Source organism: Nannobrachium achirus (assembly GCF_963921795.1).
Source record: "Nannobrachium achirus genome assembly, chromosome: 23".
Lineage (NCBI taxonomy): Eukaryota > Metazoa > Chordata > Actinopteri > Myctophiformes > Myctophidae > Nannobrachium > Nannobrachium achirus.
Genome location: NC_137830.1, coordinates 45397230 through 45416182, shown reverse-complemented (window position 1 = coordinate 45416182; position 18953 = coordinate 45397230). Strand labels below are relative to the sequence as shown.

Genomic DNA, 18953 nt, shown 5'->3' with positions numbered 1-18953 from the left:
CACAATGTCTCTCACTGTATCTCTCTGTCCGTCTCTCCCTCTTCCCTCATCCTCTCTCTCTCTCTCTCTTTCTCTCTCGTGTTCTAGCATTTGAACCCCATCACACAGACCCGTTGGCCTCGATCAACATCTGGCTGTGTGAGCACACGAAAATAAATACCTGCATCTGTAGGAGAGTGTGCACGCGCGCACACACACGCAGGCGGACAGACACAAATCTGTCCGGTTCGGTTTTTGGTCCATCGAGCTAAGCAAGTGACACAGAGCAGAATGGAATGTACTTTTCTGGGCAGACGAAAGGCCAGGATATCAGCAGGGTCTCGCTGAACTATTTCGCCTGTTTGGGGCTTTGAAAATAGACCACCGATAGAATGCTTGGAGAGTTCGGGGAGAGTGGGTGTCTGGCCATAATCGCAAAGGATGGAAAAACCTGATGTCCCTCTTAGGGCCCTTCACTGCAAAACCCTGTGCACTCTGCTGCACTCCAGGACTCAGGAGAGCTCAGAGATGTAGAGGTGGTTGATGCTAAGAGGGTGCAAATGCACTCGATGGGATTATTTCTTGGTCATTAAATATAAGTTGCACTTCAGATGCTCGTCGGCATAAATGAGGCTCATATATGAACAGAGAGGGGGTCCACTACGCTTGAGGCGAGGAGCAGGAAGATGGGAGCAGAGTGAGTCAGAAGATAGAGGTTGGGAGGAGGTCAGGAGGTGAACCTGCTAGGCTCTGGGCTGAGCCTATAGAGCTGTTGAACAATGAATAACATAAACGTCCAGTGTGTTACCAAAATGGCTTTGTTCTCTTTTCTTTACTTTGAATCTTTTGCGTCGTTGGCCGCTGTCTGGTCTTTTAAATGTGTACTTTAAACAGTTGAAACATGGTTCTTCCCACTCAGTTAAGAGCAAGGCAGGGAGGGAGAAAGGAGAGATCGAGCGAGAGATAGAGAGAGATGGATGTTGAGGTCATGATGAATACAAGATTAGAAGAGAAAAGCTCTTCACGAGGCAGAGTGATGAGTGAATCCCTCCAGCACACATCGGCTCTACAGCCAATGTCAACAGTCACCTTCACCCTTGATCCCACAGTGAGTGGATGGGCTCACGCAGAAAATGCCATTGTCTGTTCCTTATATGAAATTGCCATTATGTGCAAGTAGAATAATATTTTCATTTAATATGTTTCATGCTTTGCGTGGAATTGTGCTCACGCAGGATTGTGCATGTGTAAGGGTCGAAATATATACGTTTCATTAGTTTTTATAGCCAGAGATAAGCAAAAGTGAGGCAGAGATATGGAAGGTTTCACAGAGAACCACAGACATGTACAGAGATGCAGCATAACAACGTAATAATGGAAATGGCCTTCTTGCAAAGACGACCAAGTTCAAATGGGATGACAATGGTGGGAAACACAGGGCTCGGCAGGATTCCCACAATACAGCCTCAGTTAAGGTTTGACCTCAATGCTACGCCAACAAAAGCCGATCTTTACTAATTAAAGGGCCAACAGCACTTATCTGTAATAACTACCATTAACCTTAAAGCTGCACCAATTTAGCAGAGGAAAACACCACTCATCGCAACCACATGCTAATTCCAACAAGGGGCGCAGGAAAAAACAGCAAATGGTAACGATTATGAATACCTGCAGTAATCTCTTTGATTTAAATACCAACAGAGCTGCGCCTATGGTGCCACTGATGCCTGGGGCAATGCAACCGTTTTAGTGAGGAGGGCATTGCAGGGAACATGTATTTTGAGGGAAAGCGAACATCTGCATTCAGCATGGGTGCATCTTGCATGGCTCTGTGAAGCCAACATCTGCCAGAAGCCCAGACAGCATCTCTCCGATGTCTGGTGAATGTCCATCAAAGTGCTATGAATGTATGGTGTCCAGTGTCTGCCTGGTGTCCACATGCATCCTAACCATATAAAACACTTAAACACTATACTTGGTTGATCATTGGTTCGAGGCCCTCAGGGGCCTATTCTAGAATTCCTCCTTTTCCCCCTAATAAAGTAAATATCTTTGCAGATAAAAGAAGACCTACAAGCTCACAATGCGATGCGTCATCATGAGCTTGAAAATGGACTATTTTCACAGATAGAACAGTTGCCCCCAGGATAAGGATGCTAGGGTCTGGTAGAATACTCTCAGCTCTAGATCATAGTGAAGTTTAAAGGCAATTAAGAAAACAAATTAAAGAAAAAGAAAAAAGAAATGTGTCACCCAGCTGATGGTTGCTCAGATGTTTCAGATGAGTGCTGTTAGGGGTTAAATTTGCTTTAAGCAGTTTTCTGCTGACATAAGCAGGAAACAGGCAATTGCTTATTTTTTATTTTTATTTTATTATATTCAGGCGGCTAACAATGCTCCCTAAAAAAATCTTGTCTCTGTGGCGCTTCTAGGAGCCGCAGTCTGCCTCCAAAACTATTATTTTATCTGTAAGAAGCTCTGTCACTAGCAGCTCATTGGTGCATGAACCAGCCGACCGGGGCTAAAAGGATTGACAGACAGGTCAACCAATCCGAACAAGAACAAGAGGCGGTCCTGATTGGTCTGCTTATTTGGCAGGCTGCCAAATAAGCAGACCAATGACAGAACTTCTCACAGATAAAAAATAATAGTTAATAGTTTCGGAGGCAGATTGTGGCCCCAGGAAGTGTCACAGAGACAACATTTATTTAGGAAGCATGATTAGCCGTCTGAATAGAATAAAATAGAAATAAATAAATAAATAAGCAATTGCCTGTTTCCTGCTTATGTCAGCAGAAAATTGCATATAGCAACTTTAAGTGTTGCCTCTCCTGTTCAGGGGCGTCAATTGGGTATGGCAGGGGTATGCAGCTGCCATACCCTGAGTCCAGGGGGAAAATAAAAGTTACTTTTAAATATAATTCCATGAATGTCTCTTTGTCTATCTGCGCTAGTTATTATGTTGTTAAATTACAGTAAAATAACTACAAATGAAAAAAATTAACAAAATGGTCACTTTAACAAGGTATTATGATTATATTCTCCCCACACTTGTATTCTCCCCATCTTGACAGAATGGTATATTCCCAGGTTCCGCAGGTCAGCTGCACAGGTGCAATGCATTATTGTTAATTGTGGCACTTACTAACATGCTAAGTTTAGCTGCACTTGAACAACCGTTCCAGGCTGCCATATCCAGCCCAAGAAACCGTAGAAACCTGTGTAAAAAACTGAAAAAAAAAGAAAAGAAAAAAACGTGTGAAAATAGCCGATCTACATGCTCACAACGCCTCGCAGCATGAGGCGTTGTGAGCATGTAGATCTGCTATTTTCACAATAGAACCGTGTTATACAAAATGTAGGCCTAATGCCTCTTTTCCATGAGGACTCCCATCTTTGCCATACCCTAGCTTTTGCTGAACTGACGCCACTGCTCCCGTTTGTATGCGAAAGCTGACGAGAACTTCTGGGAACTCAGATTAGGGGTTAAGTGTCTTTGCTCAGGGACACTTTGACATGTAGAGTGGGGAGTCGAGGGTCCAACGTTCCAATTACCAGGTGGCCTCTCCCTAGACTCACTCATCTACGGTCGACCTCAAGACCAGTGACTACTGGAGGAAACAAAATAAACAAGGCTCTGACCATCAGATTGCTTATGGTTAACTTAAAGGTAGGGTAAGTGATTTTCTTTGGTTCAAATAAGGGTTAAATAGCTCTATATTCTGATAGTACCCATTGCTATAAAGTGTTTGCTCAGTATCCACTATCCATGTGTAACAGAGGTGATCCGAACCTCCCCACCCGGCTTATCCATGTGTAACAGAGGTGATCCGAACCTCCCCACCCGGCTTCGAACCCGGGTCTCCCGCGTGAAAGTCCAATATCTTAACCATTACTCCAAAGGGATATCCCTATAGAACGAGGGCAGATACTAGACTTTTGAGGCTTCAGGCTGGGGCTGCGACTCTCTCCGCCATACTCACCCCCTCCTACGGGGATGCCCGGATCCGGGTCACGGCACCAATGTAACGGAGGTGATACGAACCTCCCCACCCAGCTTCGAACCAGGGTCTCCCACGTGAAAGTCCAATATCTTAACCATTACTCCAAAGGGATATCCCTATATGGAACGAGGGCAGATACTAGACTTTTGAGGCTACAGGCTAGGGCTGCGACTCTCTCCGCCACACATGTCTCTCCAGCTTTTTATTAAACAGAAAATGCATTTTCAGGGGCGATGCCAATTTTATCCAATCAGGATAGAGAACTGAGTCAGGATACAGATTAAATAAGTGAAATTGACAGTGATGACACAAATGAAGCAGACACAATTATAACAGGAACACTACAAAAATGGGGAGACCCCTGTGACTGAACAAACACCCCAGAGCGATGATTACTATAAAAAAAAAAGGGGGAAAAAAACACATTTTGTTTTAACCCAAAAATATCACTTACCCTACCTTTAATCCCCATATAGGCTACTAACTGGTTGCTAAAGGAAAATATTACACACATTCATACGCATTATGTGCAAAAGAAATGCATTCCACGCACATAATGTAAATACACCGAGTGCAACAAGATGAGAAGAGAGTCAACTCATGATCATTCAGGATTTATTTCAGGAGGAAAAGAAAAAAAAAGAATTCGGGCCTCTGTTCATCATGGTAATTCTTGATATGTGCACATGATTGTCGAAGGCATTGGATATACAAGCCCCATAACAGAAGTTTTCATCATCATCATCATCATCATCATCATCATCATCATCACAGCACAGTAAGAGCGGCAGGCTATGTGATACCTGCACAGTAAAATCCTGAGTGTCACTTAATACCCATTTGTAATTCCAGTGGTGGAAAGTAACTAAGTACATTTACAGTACAAGTACTGTACTTAAGTACACATTTGAGGTATTTATTTTTACTTGAGTATTACCAATTTTCTTTTACTTCTACTCCACTATAACTCAGAGTAAAATGTGTTGTTTTTACACCACTACAATTATTTGAAAACTTAATTTACTAGATACAGACAGAGTACATTAACCACTCCAGCCCTGTATATACTCTGGCTTGTAGATCTGCTATTTTCAAAGGATTAAGTTATAGCTTACATTTGAAAACCTTTTCTTTGGACACTACCACGTAAAGAGTACTTTTACTTTTGGCACTGTAAGCATCATTTTGACGCCAATACTTTTGTCCTTTTTAATCAAGCCATATTTGAATACCGGACTTTTACTTGTAACAGAGTAACATTGGGATATCGATACTACTTCCACCATCGTGTAATTCTGAAGAGTGTACACAAACAGGAGCCAGATCCATTTTGGTCCCACTTGCACAGCACACTCTCAGGAGTCAAATGAACCACTCAGGACTTCACAGTGTGTCCACGTACACATGAAGGTGTGGTCACGGTTGACACTGTTGCACATGGATGGAAGTGTCACATGCAAGAGAGTAAATACGGCCCGCTGGCTGAGCGGGCTCTGGACAAAAAGAGACCCAATATAAAGGGAGATGCAGTTGGGTCCCGCCCGAAAGAACCCAGCTCTCGCGTGGGCTCTCCTCGTCTTTACATAGTATAGATACAAACATCATACAAGGGCATATAGGGTTATGCAAACACTGGTGGAGTGGAGTAGTGTCAGTTATCCCCTCGCAACATGCTTGTGTTTTGTTAGCAACGCACTTGAGGAAGAAAAGAAACACGTCTTCCTCCTTTTCTTGTGACAGCTGGTAATAGGTGAGTGTGTTCCAAGAGCGCCAAGGGGTGTGTTTGTTTGTGTGTGTGTGTGACTGTGTGCGTGCGTGCGTGCGTGCGTGTGTGCGTGCGTGCGTGCGTGCGTGCTTGTCTGTGTGATAATGTGAGAACATCAATTGGGGTCAGAGGGACAGACACAGGTGAATATATAGAGCGATCTGGAATCAGCACAGGTCCATAAATGGTGTGAGTGTGAGATGGTAAGTCAGTCACAGCTTTGGATGTTGTTACACAGACTGTTAGAACTGGAGCCTGAGTTTGGTAAACAATGCAAACATTGAAGTTGAACGGTCATGGGACAGTCTGTCACCAGGTGTTATACGCTGTTATTAAAGCAATCTGCAGTGGGGACAGTAGAGGGGTGTTTCATACAGTTATATATATATATATATATATATGTAATTGTTTTTACATTGAACATTCCATAGAGATACAATCAACACTCCGCCACCTCCCCGCCTGCACAGCCACACACTCGGACGCACACACGGACACAGACACACACACACACACACACACACACACACACACACACAAACACACGGGGGGGGGGGGGGGGGGGGGGAGACGACGACACTCACTCATACATTCTTGAACAGCACAACATTTGCAAGTATTATTTTGGAAACAACCATTCACATTCACAATATACTGTATTTACAACAGGTTCTTCACGGAAAGAAGGTTCATTCAGAAAAACAATAATTGTTGAGCCTTTGATCAAAAGAAATGAAGAGCAAATCCCATAGAGCCGGAACCTGACCTTTCTTTTCCCCGCTGCCTGCCTCGAAACACTCTTGTTTGTGCCTACACACTTGCTTGCATTTGTGCACATAATACAGATCCTTCTCGAAAAATTAGAATATTGTGGAAAAGTAAATTTTCTTGAAACCTTCATATATTTCTTGAAACTTTCATATATTCTAGATACATTCCAAACCTTTTTTTTGTTAAAATCTTAAATTTTTTATGGCATACAGCTCATGAATATCAAAAGTCCATATTTCAAATATTGAATATTACACGAAACCACTCAAAACAAGGATTTATAATAGAGAAATGTCAGCCTTCTGAAGTCAGAGTGGCTTGAAGTCCAGTGGGCAGTTTCCGAAGTCGGTTATGATTTGGGCTGCTAGGGCATCTGCAATGCTTTTTCACACAATATTCGAATCTTTTTAGAAGGATCTGTGTGTCCCATTCAAAGTACATGATGGCACCATTATAATGACGGATTAAAAAAGGACAGTTTTGTCTGTTCTATAGACTTGTTGCTATGGACATGTTTATGCAACATTAGTAGCTTATTAATGTACTCTACAGTCACTATAATGCCTCATTCACACTACAGATATATAGTTGAACGTTTTGCTTGGTAATTCAATGTAATCTCAATGGAAACCAGCTTTAAAGATGCAGGAGATCCTGAGAACAAAGCTTTGAAAGCTTTAAAGCTGGTTTCCATTGAGATTACATTGAATTACCAAGCTAAACGTTCAACTATATATCTGTAGTGTGAATGAGGCATTAGACACCTGGTCTGTGTCCTGCCACAGGAGAAAACTTTTATCTCCAATCTTCCTTTCTTTACTCCTGAAAAAAGCACAACATGGCCTTCCACAAGTATAAGATATTTCATGAGTAGGGTGACCATATTTTCAGCCACTCAAACCGGGACGCAAAACACTGTTGCCTAAAACTGGGACCCTAAAAGCAATGCGCATGTTACCGCGCACGCGCTTGCCCATTCTCTAACGTTCGTGCACGCGCACACACGCACCGCAGGGTTGCAAACAGGCAGTGAATGATTGACAAACAGGCTCAGTGTTGAATTCAGACACGCAATGAATTTGTTCCTTTTTTCTGATTGGTTAGGTGAGCATGTTTTCATGAAAAGAACATGATAAATGTCTATGCAACCACTGAAAACATCTACTATTATTTTATTCTGGCGAAAACCGGGACAATTTTGTAGTGAATGTTGAAAACCGGGACATATTAGTGTTTTAGAGATATTTGTCGGGACACCGGGACACGTAGCTTGAAAACGGGACTGTCCCGGGTAAAACGGGACGTCTGGTCACCCTATTCATGAGCCCAGGTATAAGGATCAGTGGAAACTATATTAACAATGTTTTCATCAATTCAACAAATTTGTCGGTAGGAGTGTTCTGGAGGGCACTGAATTTACTCACACTATGAGAAGGCAGTGCCTACTAATGGCAGGTAAACATTTGTGTTGGGCAGCTGAACAGACACACAAGATTATATAGCAATATACAGTAAGTACTTATAAAAGGAAGAAACTGAACAAGAGACAACAACACAAAATATGACAAGCAGCAGAGGAGACATACCTAGGTAAAAATTGTGTTTGCATATACATACATAATACAATGTTTATTCCAATGTACTAGATGCCAAACAGTTAGGGTTTAGCCACATATACACTTTGTATGCCTTTAAATCAGCTAATGATCTGGTAAAAAAGGGTACAGGCTCAGACAAACGTGCTTTATAATTCTTGAGCGAAGGGTGGAAGAGTAGTTGGGGGTGGGTAGGAGATTAATAACTTGTCTTCAGCCCTTTGTTTTAATTCATTTAAGCACTTAAACTCGCTATATATCACTTACTGGGGTCACCCAGGGGTCTATCCTTGGCCGCATCCTTTTCCCTTTTTCCCTACACAAAATATCTTAGCTGAAAATAGCCGATCTACAAGCTCATTTGGCGAATGTCCACCTATTTTCTGTGAAATGTTAGCCCATTATGAAATGCCCAGAATAGGAACACTAGGTTCAAGTGGTTTATTCTTAAATCGTTCTGTGTAAACCCCGCTACACTGTCTGTCTAGTTCTTTGGGTAGAATATGATCAACTGAATATTCTATAAAGCCAACATTGGTCTTTGGCAAGAAATCACAATAAAGGGACAGATAGATTTGCACGTGACAAGACAATCTGATATGTGCGAGTGAACACCCAACATGCAGTGGGTAAAAGTCTAAAATCCAAAGACCGTCAACAGCACAGCCCAGGCTTGTCCTAAATATGGCCACATGTGCTACAATCCCAAAACACTGGCAAGCGCCATTCAAACCTACCATCAATCAATCTGCAAAAACTCTGGCAAACAGATTAGTGTCAATACTCCGCTTGAAAATGAAATAAAGACATGGTCGAGGTATCAAAACACTGGAGCTGTCATTAACCGTGATGCTTCAACACCGGAACCATCTAAGAAATGAGTAGAGGTGAGTAAAACGTAAACCAGGAGACCAAGTTTTCACAACGCACAGTGCAGCTGCAGTATTCCCTGAGCACTTCTCTATGGGGGGGGGGGGGGGGGGGGGGGGGGGCAGCTTGATGACGCAATGGCGATGGCTTTGTTGAGACGGAAGGAAGGGAGGCAGGCAATAGTTCCTCCATCTTGGATTTTGGAACGCTTAACCTAAACGTTCAACATTCCGAATTTCAGGCTGCAAGCAATTTCTGTGCCAGGCAACTTAAAACTGCATTGTGACCTGTTCTCCATTCATTTACACAAAAAGCAAGCTTGTAGTGTGTCTGGCATTCTGAACTGCAGACCCACTGTTTACAGGCACACCTCTAATCTAATCTATTCTAAAGGGTGATTTGTACTTGGCTGCACATCGTGTCGTGCACCAAAAATAACAAAGATAATCTAGAAGCTCACAATGCGCGTTGTGAGCTTGTAGATCCGTTTTCGGTATGCGACACCGGCATGCAACTAAGAATAAGTCGCCCTCAACCTAAACCTGCTCCATGTTTCATAGTCACCTGTAAGTGTATCCCTTAAAGGGTGATTGTTATAAAAGTCATAGAAAGTAAGAAAATAATGAAACATATTGTGATGTTTCAGATAAAGTAGTACAATGTTCCAATCCCATTTGGGGATTTTCAAAATGCTTCACAATGTCTACGTTCTACGGATTAATCTAGGTGGACAAACAATTTAACTGACGTGCACACTTAATCTGTGGCTGAAAAAAAGGAAACAGCCTCTAATCCTCCCTGTGCAAATAGATAAAGCGCTTACTCATGTAACACCACTCAACAGTCGTATGGTACTTTTAAAGCACTTCTTAAACATAATGCATAAACAAACATACAAGCCCACGAGAGCATGTAAGACAATGATAGCAATAACAATACAGAAAGACAAACCAATCCAACTCGAAAGTGGGAAAACTAAATCAAGCAATGCAGGAAACAGTGAAACACCAGAGAAGAACAAAGTCAAGTTCGACTGACACCGATTAACAGCAATGACACCACCTGGTCCCCGCCTCCGACCACCAATGGGCACTCAACACGTGGCGCATTTAACCCTCCTCCTCACCGAGAACAGCCAATCACATTCGGCCGTCGTTAAGTGTCTTTGGAGAGTCATTGTCCATGGCGTTGCTCTTGCGGGAGGGGTCCGACATGGCGTCTATAGTCCGGGCGGGGCAGGTAGAGGTGGAGTGAGTGAGCGGTGCGTACAATATGGCATTGTATGGTTGGAAATCGACGGGTGGGGGGGCACAGAGTCCTCTGCTCTCCCGTTCCTCCTGGACATGGTCTGACAGGAGGGGGGGGGCGGGGGGCAGGGCGGGGAGCTGGCTGGGGGGAGAGGGTGGCGTGTGAGGAGAGACGTGCGGCAAAGAGAGGGCGAGAGGACGTAACGCTGTACCTCATTTTCCATCCTTTCTCTCTCTCTCTCTCTCTCTCTCTCTCTCTCTGTCTCTCTCTCCCTCACAACGCGGTGGCCTCCCAGCTGGTTCCCCGCGGGACTTGGCGTCACTTAGTCCCTGTTAGCACCGGCGGCGGCACCGCTGAGGGGTGTGGGCAGGCCAGCTCGGGCCCCGCGGCGGGGGAGGAGGTGGCAGACTGGGCAGAGGCCAGGCTGCAGGGGGTGGCGGGGGCCGTGACACCTGAGAGGGCGGATTCATAATGTACACATCAGTCCATGGGGCACCTCAGTATAGCAGCACGTCTGTGTATTAATACCGTGGTTCTCAACCTGTGGGTCGGGACCCACAGGCTCTGACATCACACTCTGGCTTCACTGCGATGTCACACTAACAGAATCCCTTTTATGCGCATATATGGAGTTCCCCGTTGTCATCAATATCAAGCCCATATCTAACAGGACTTCATATGGGAATGCCCATATATGGAGGCCACGTCGGCCACATACCACACTAACAGAATCCATATTATCCATCCATATTATGTCCAAGACAGATGGCCAAGACAGCCCATATCTGTGTGGCCGGTTCTACAGACAGGGATCTCCATGTATGGGCATAAAAGGCTATGATGTCAGATGTCATAGATATCATAGGACTTTCACATAACGAATAACTGAGTAAGCATGTTTGGGTTCTCACAGCATATCTCCATATATGGGTACCAGGGGTCTCCATATATGGTAACTGGTCCTCCATGTCTTGGCCAGATGGCCAAGACATGGCGCGCTTGTCGCCCTGAGGCGTCTTACTAGTGTACAATAGTGTACATAATTGGAGGGTGAGAAAGTTGTGTGGTAGCAAGAATGGGCTCTATGCACAGCAGCTATATACTTCCCACACAGGTGTTAACAACAATGAGACTAATGAAGGCTCTGCTCCATTTGGGTAGCACAGTGGTTCTCAAATGTTTTGATTTCAAGGACCCCCATAACTCTGAGAGTATACAAATGGACCCATTTGGTTCCATTTGTACACTCTCAGAGTTACAGACAATATCGGCACCCTGACTCTGTTTAACCAGAATGGAACAGACCCTTCAATAGTATCATTGGTAACACCTGTGATTTTCTCTCCAAAAATGGCTGTGTGCATAGTAGGGCATTCACGAATAGTGATTTTTAGTATTCGAATTATTCAACCTCAAAGTATTCGAATAGTCGAATATTCAAAAGGACTGGCCAAACTGTCAAATATTAAGTAAGCAAGAGGCGAAAATTGTGAAAATAGCAGATCTACATGCTCACAACGCGTGAGCATGTAGATCTGCTATTTTCACAATATTTATCTGCGGAACCGAGTCACATTAAATGTAATACCTACAGTGCTTGTCAGGGTGGGGGTCCCCAGTTCAAATATGTTTATTTTGGGGGTCACGGCCTAAAAAGGTTTGAGAACCCCTGGCCACCAGGGGCATTTACAACTCATTCTTATGACTTCCTATCTAGCCAAGCTTTATAAACTATATATTAAAAAAAAAAAAAAAAAAGCGAATATTCGACTTCGGTGAACAACGTCGAATAGTGACTTTGATATTCGAATATTCAAATATTTGGTGAATGCCCTAGTAGTGCATAGAGCCTATTTGCAGCAGCGTTTCACATTTCAAGCAAATGGCAGCAGTACTCACGGGGGGCTGTACTGGAGGTGTCTATGGAAGAGGTCTTGGTCGGGGGGGCACAGCTGGTGTTCTGGCTGGGGACTTGGCTCTGGCTAGGCAGGCTGGCCTGGCCCTGGTCCACTTGGTTCTGGCCGGAGGACTGGGACTGTGCCTGAGCTGGCTTCTGGTTCTGTCTGTTTGAGCCACTGGACGAGTCCATGCTGCTGCCCAGCTGCAGCCTCCTCATGTGTCTTACCACTGCTGTGGCATTGAATGCTTGCTGGAGAGAGAGAGAGAGAGAGAGAGGTGGATGGAGGGACAAAGACACTTCCACTTAAAGGAGCTATAGTCAACTTTTTCTTGAAAAACGGATGCTAAAATAAAAATAATGTTTCGAAAATATTTTATAAAAAAATAAGCTTCATATATGTGTTTCTATTCAAAAATGACCACAAAAAGCGTAAAATAATGATAAAATAATTATTTTGGCCATTGTCAGACCGAAACTTTGTTTACATTCTAGTCTATAGACTAGGATGTAAACAAAGTGTCGGCCCTACAATGAAAAAGTTGACTATAGCTCCTTTAACACTTTGCCGTCCGAAATAGAATGGTTGTTGGTAGATTAGCCGTGAAATTTCTATTATTATATTATGATCTGAACCGCATTCATTTTACCAGACATCCAGCGCTATATCACGTGGTCTTCATCCCCCATTACCATTCCGCGATCCCCCGTTGTTTTACTCACCCCAGTTCCCAGTGAAATTCTCAATCTGCATTGGCTTAGAGTGGGAGATTCGGCTGACGCATCATGTCCCTGTGCGTTTCACGTGCGCGATCCGTTCACGTAAATGTCCCCTCAAATAATCCATGTGTGACTCAAGAGTAGAACTGAAAAGTATCGCTAGCATAGCCACCAGCACGGCTGCAGTAGAAGCACTCGTGTACAGACAGTAACCGAATGGGGGAAGGTGCCTTGGAGAAGGAAAGGGCCATGACATCACTTCTGCTTCATGTCAGACCAGCCATGAGCTATCAATGCACGAGTGGTGACTAGGGAAGGTTAGACGATCGCCGATTTTCGGATGAAAATCATTTATTTCGGTAAATACGGGAAAGTACGGGAAAAGACGATTGGCTGCCCCTCCCCCCCTAGGAAGTCCGATATAGTACGGTTTTAATATTAAGGGGCTCCCCGTGGCTTGGAAAGGGTTAAGAAGGTATTCAATGAAACATCTCACAGTTATGGTGCAGAAAGATAAAATTAAACAAAAGATTGCAGTCAGTATAGTGCATGCTTCCTGCCAATGCTATGTAATTGTTAAGAAACTTGATTTCCAAATAATGGATATTTCAGCACTATACGGTATTTAGAATATATTTCAGTTCTCCCACAGCCCATTGTGTTTGATTCGGCCAATAATGTACAGTAACCCAGTGGTTCTCGACCTGTGGGTCGGGACACCCAGGGGGGTCCCCAAATCATTTAGGGGGGTCCCCAGATGATTAGCTTGATGTGAAACATTGTTTTCTCACTCAACAGTAAACAAACCAACATACAGTATAAGCATATAGAGGGTATCTGCACAGTTCTAAAGTGACAATTTAAGGACGTTTAAGACCCTTTTAATACCTGTAGAATAGATTAACATTGGCCATATTGTCAAATATTAGAGGCAGAAATTGTGATAAAAGAAATTGTGATAATGCTCACAACGCCTCGCAACGCGAGGCGTTGTGAGCATGTAGATCTGCTATTTTCACAATAGAACCGTGTTAAACAAAATGTAATGCCTCAAATCTCACAACACCAAGTGCTCGTCAGGGTGGGGGGTCGCCAGTTCAAATATGATAATTTTGGGGGTTGTGGCCTGAAAAGGTTGAGAACCACTGCAGTAACACATACTGTACTGTCCAACACACGCCCTGAGTCCCTGACCCATAAACCAGAAAGAACGAACATACACAGGAGCAATAATAACCAAAGTCAAAGAAGCCAATGTGACAGAAAAAAAGGAGAGGAAAGCAGAGGAATGAAAGGAGTGAAGATGAGAAAGATGTAAATGAAAGCGAGTGTTTAAACCATCTGTCAGCACCACAGTCCGTTACAGTGTATAAACAGAACACAAATCCACAGAGAATATAACAGACACACAAACCCACCCTCCATTTGCTCTTGGCAAAGTTCTTCTTGATCTGTCGGCTGACAGACTCATGGATGTTCTTGCAGAGCGCCGTATCTCCGGAGATCCTAAGATCACGCACGCACGCACGCACGCACGCACGCACGCACGCACGCACACACACACACACACACACACACACACACACACACACACACACACACACACACACACACACACACACACACACACACACACACACACACACACACACACACACACACACACACACACACACACACGAAGCTAGATAGCATTTTTACGGTTTAGAAAAGTTTTTTTTACTGATTAGGTGCGTGGTCTACCTATGTTATTGTTTTTCTAGATTGATATTCCTATGCATTTGTTATATTGTTGTTGATGTACTGGCATATTATCTTGCTTATTACATCGATGTATTACCTGCTTATTGTAAGTCGCTTTGGATTAAAAGCGTCTGCTAAATGCCTAAATTGTAAACTGTAAATTGTAAAGTAGGTTCGATGTCCCCACGAAGACAGCAAGATAAATGTGTCTGTGCATGTGTGCGTACAGTATGTGTCATTGGGGCAGTCGAGACAGTGTGTGTGTGTGTGTGTGTGTGTGTGTGTGTGTGTGTGTGTGTGTGCGCGTGCTCACCATGGGTGTCTGAGGGCCTGTTCACAGGTGTTACGCTTTGTCGGATCTTTCTCCATTAGACTGCTGATAAAATCCTTGGCTGGAGAAAGAACCAGAGGGTCAACAATAATTATGCACACGCGCACATGCTCTCTCTCACTCACACACACACACACACACACACACACACACACACACACACACACACACACACACACACACACACACACACACACACACACACACACACACACACACACACACACACACACACACACACACACACACACACACACACACACACACACGCGTGTGATACCTGAGTGGTGTCTCACTGTCTCAGGCTTGTTTCCAGTAAACACAATGGCCGCTTTACTGCCAGTCAGGGAGAACGGTTCGCCTGGCAGACTGGAAACAAACGTGCAGTGCATCGTTTGCGGTAGTGTGACCCCGAATTCTTACACTGCCACTCACACACCAGCGCGCCCCCGCAAACACACACACATTCCCGGCAGATGACGTCAGGGGCAGTGGTTAAACGGGTGGTGTGTGTGGTCCATGTGTGAGGAAGAGTAGAGGAATAAGAGGACAAGGAGGATGGAAAGGTGCTGCTGTCCAGAAGCTTCATCACTGGACCACATGCACATTTTGTAACTCAGAGAGTGTTGGTTACATTTGTACACTCATTTCTTTTTTCTTCATTTTTTGGTAGATTAGAAAAGTTTAAAAAAGGTAATTATTGCTATAGTGTTTGTTAAATAACAGGGATCTCCCTGTCTCTGCAGCTCTTTAATAAACAGAAAATAGCCTACATAGCCTACGAAATAGCATACCATTTTTTTACCAGCACTTTTTTCCTATTGTATCTTCAGTTTAAGCCGTGACATCTCTGCCCCCAGAGCATTTTCTGTCCCTCGCTATTTCAACAGATCCGAGACAAAAATAACGACTAAAGTATAATTCTAAGACTTTCCTTTCAACAACAACTATGTGTAAATAGTAAAAATAGTAAAAAGACTCACGGAAACTGGGGGCAGAAATTCTCCTCTGCCTACAAAATGATGTCATACTTAACAGCCCCATATAGCAATAATTGTTATGGAAATATAAAGCTATTTTAACAAAGGAATATATTTTAGGTATGCTGAGATCTCTTTTTCAGCAATGCCATCTTGCACAGATTAAAAGCAGGGAACTGCCCAATACAACTACAGTCTTATACTACGTACACCCTCTACCAGGGCCGACTGGGAGAAATGCGGGGCCCTGAGCGAAGTCTGTCCGCCGCTGCTGCTTTTATTGTACACGGCCACAAAGCAGACTCCTGCAGAATGAATGCAATAGCTGAATGGGACCATGTATTTAGTTCACTAGGCTATCAATCAGACACAAGATTGTCATGTTGTCAGATGAGAGGATTCCTCATAACTTTACCCTGGCCTTACCTCACGCAGATATGATGCTCTCTCTCTCTCAACTCTCTCATAAGTAACGGAAGGGAAGGGAAGGCTGCGTCTCAAGACTAGATACAGTATTAAATCCCATAGCCCGAAGGGACAGGCAGCCATTTCACTGGTTGTTGCTGGTTGTCAGGGAGATATCACAGCCAATCGGTTGGCAGGCTCTGTCTCCGTCCTGTAAATTGCGGTGTTTTGTGTGAAGATTTAATATGAAAACAAAACTAAATCAATTAACCAAGCCTAGCGCAGGGCCCTTGCAGGTGCGGGGCCCTGTGCGACCGCACCGTTCGCTCTACCCTAGAATCGGCCCTGCCCTCTACCCATTTAGGACGGGAACCCCTTTTGGGTTTTAACCTTTCAATCCGGGAACCCCTTTTGGGGTAGTTGTGTGGCCATGTACAGTATACTGTATAGCAACATCCCTTTTTGTAATTTTTGAGCGGTGGTCACACCGTCTCCTATACGTGGCCGTGTGTGTGTGTATGCGTGCGTGCGTGTCTGTCTGTATGTAGCCTGAGTCTGTATGTAGCCTGCAATACCTTTAATGACCACACATGTTAAGGGAGGGGCGCTGTTGTTCAGGCCAGGCACACTCACACTCACCCGCACACACGTACGCGCACACACACACACACACACACACACACACACACACACACACACACACACACACACACACACACACACACACACACACACACACACACACACACACACACACACACACACACACACACACACACACGCAGTCTCCACCGCTCTGTTCACACGGGTGTGATTTTTGAATACATAAAGGTTTTTATATGTCAGAATTTAGAAGCCATTTCTAGAGTATACACCTGAATCTGATATGTCATCCCAGTACGGTGCATCGAACTCATAGTCGGCTTTCAGGATCTGTTCGAAGAGCTTGGAGTCGTTTTCGTCGTAGAATGGCGGGTATCCACACAAGCTGCAGATAGAACACAATAAAGATGGGTTACAGCTGGGCTTGAGCTCCAACACTGTCAAGATCCAGAGTTCAGAATTCAGGATTTTTTTTAATGTGTACTAAATTGTATAAGCCACAATTACACAAAGCACGGACAGGGGGAAAATGCAACCGACTTGAATAGTATGATAATGGGATAAATGAAGTAAATTGCTACCTGAATAAGCTCAAAAACATTGTGTTAAACTAACCACATTTCCCTTCTCGCCAAACCTGAATATTTGTAGTACCACCAGTGGCGTCAGTTCAGTAAAAGCTAAGGTATGGCAACATGACTGGTGTCAGTCATGTTGCCATACCTTAGCAAGAGGCATGATACATTTATTTTAAAAAGTACATTTTATTTTCCCGTTTGGTTTCTTGGGCTGGATATGGCAGCCTGGAACGGTTGTTCAAGTGCAGAGCTCTAAACTTGGCATGTTAGTAAACATGCCACAATTAACAATAATGCATTGCACCTGTGCAGCTGACCTGCGGAACCTGGCAATATACCATTTTGTCAAGATGGGGAGAATAAAAGTGTGGTGAATATAATTATAATACCTTGTTAAAATGACCATTTTGTTAAATTTTGCATTCGTAGTTATTTTACTGTAATTTAACAACATAATAACCAGCACAGATAGACAAAGAGACATTCATGGATTTATATTTAAAAGTAACCTTTATTTTCCCCCCTGGACCCATGGTATGGCAGCTGCATACCCCTGCCATACCCAATTGACGCCCCTGAGTACCACTGCCTGATTGAACTTTTGGCAGGGTGGAACTGTAATACCCCCAGACACACACACACCCGAGCCCCGGAGAGCATTAGCAACCATTACCATAAATAGCCATTAAAATGCCTTTCTCAGTCCACACACACGCCAAACACACAAGGCGCTCCGGTGAGCGGGGCCGCTCCGCCCGGCGTGGCGAGAGAGGCGCCCTCCTTTGGTTTTCGTGCTTTCACATTTGGTTAAAGGCTTGCACGTCTTATTGTCTCTCCACGGGAGCCCGGGGCGATTATCTCGCCCGATTACATGATGCGATCTTCACACCTGAAGAGAGCCCAACCAGGCGCAACCGTAGCCGACCCGTCAGAGGTGAGAGAAGCGCGTGGATTGGCTAATGAGGCCTGGCACTAATTGTGCTAATTGCTAGCAGGACGCAGCTCCCCGGTCAATACCTGCTGACTGGACCACAGCCCGAACACAACCCTCGCCCAACTCTGAAGAGTAAAGGGTTTAAGTGATATTTATTATTAATAATAATAACAATTTAAGAATAATTCCTATAGCAATCATTGCTTATGTTCAGTAACATGGGTCTTTTTGAGCGGTGGTCACGCCGCTCCTATACGTGGCCGTGTGTGTAGAGGTACGTGTATGTGGGTGGGTGCGTCCGTGGGTGGGTGCGTCCGTATGTAGCCTCAAGCCTGTGTAGTACCTTTTCTGACCACACATGTTAAGGGAGGGGCGCTGTTTTCAGGCCAGGCCAGACCAGGCACACACACACACACACACGCACACACACACACAGGGGGGAAGGGGGGAGGGGGGGTTGGTGGGTAAACCACCGCTCAGTTCACACGGGTGTGATTTGTTTTTCTCTCCAGTGCTTTAGTAAACGTAAA

At 44.3% G+C, this 18953-nt stretch overlaps 1 protein-coding gene across 3 annotated transcripts in view; it reads right to left on the bottom strand.

Moving 5' to 3' along the window:
* Positions 1-9120: 9120 nt before the first annotated feature.
* camk1da (calcium/calmodulin-dependent protein kinase 1Da) overlaps positions 9121-18953 on the bottom strand; it is a 109615-nt gene continuing 99782 nt past the window's right edge. For all 3 annotated transcript variants that reach the window (XM_080754011.1, XM_080754013.1, XM_080754012.1), the window contains 5 exons: positions 17184-17296; positions 14906-14984; positions 14268-14355; positions 12132-12381; positions 9121-10684 (listed from right to left, as the gene is read on the bottom strand). In XM_080754011.1, coding sequence (XP_080610137.1) covers positions 10551-10684; positions 12132-12381; positions 14268-14355; positions 14906-14984; positions 17184-17296 — 664 coding nt within the window. In that variant the 3' untranslated portion in view covers positions 9121-10550. The remainder of the gene's footprint in view (positions 10685-12131; positions 12382-14267; positions 14356-14905; positions 14985-17183; positions 17297-18953) is intronic.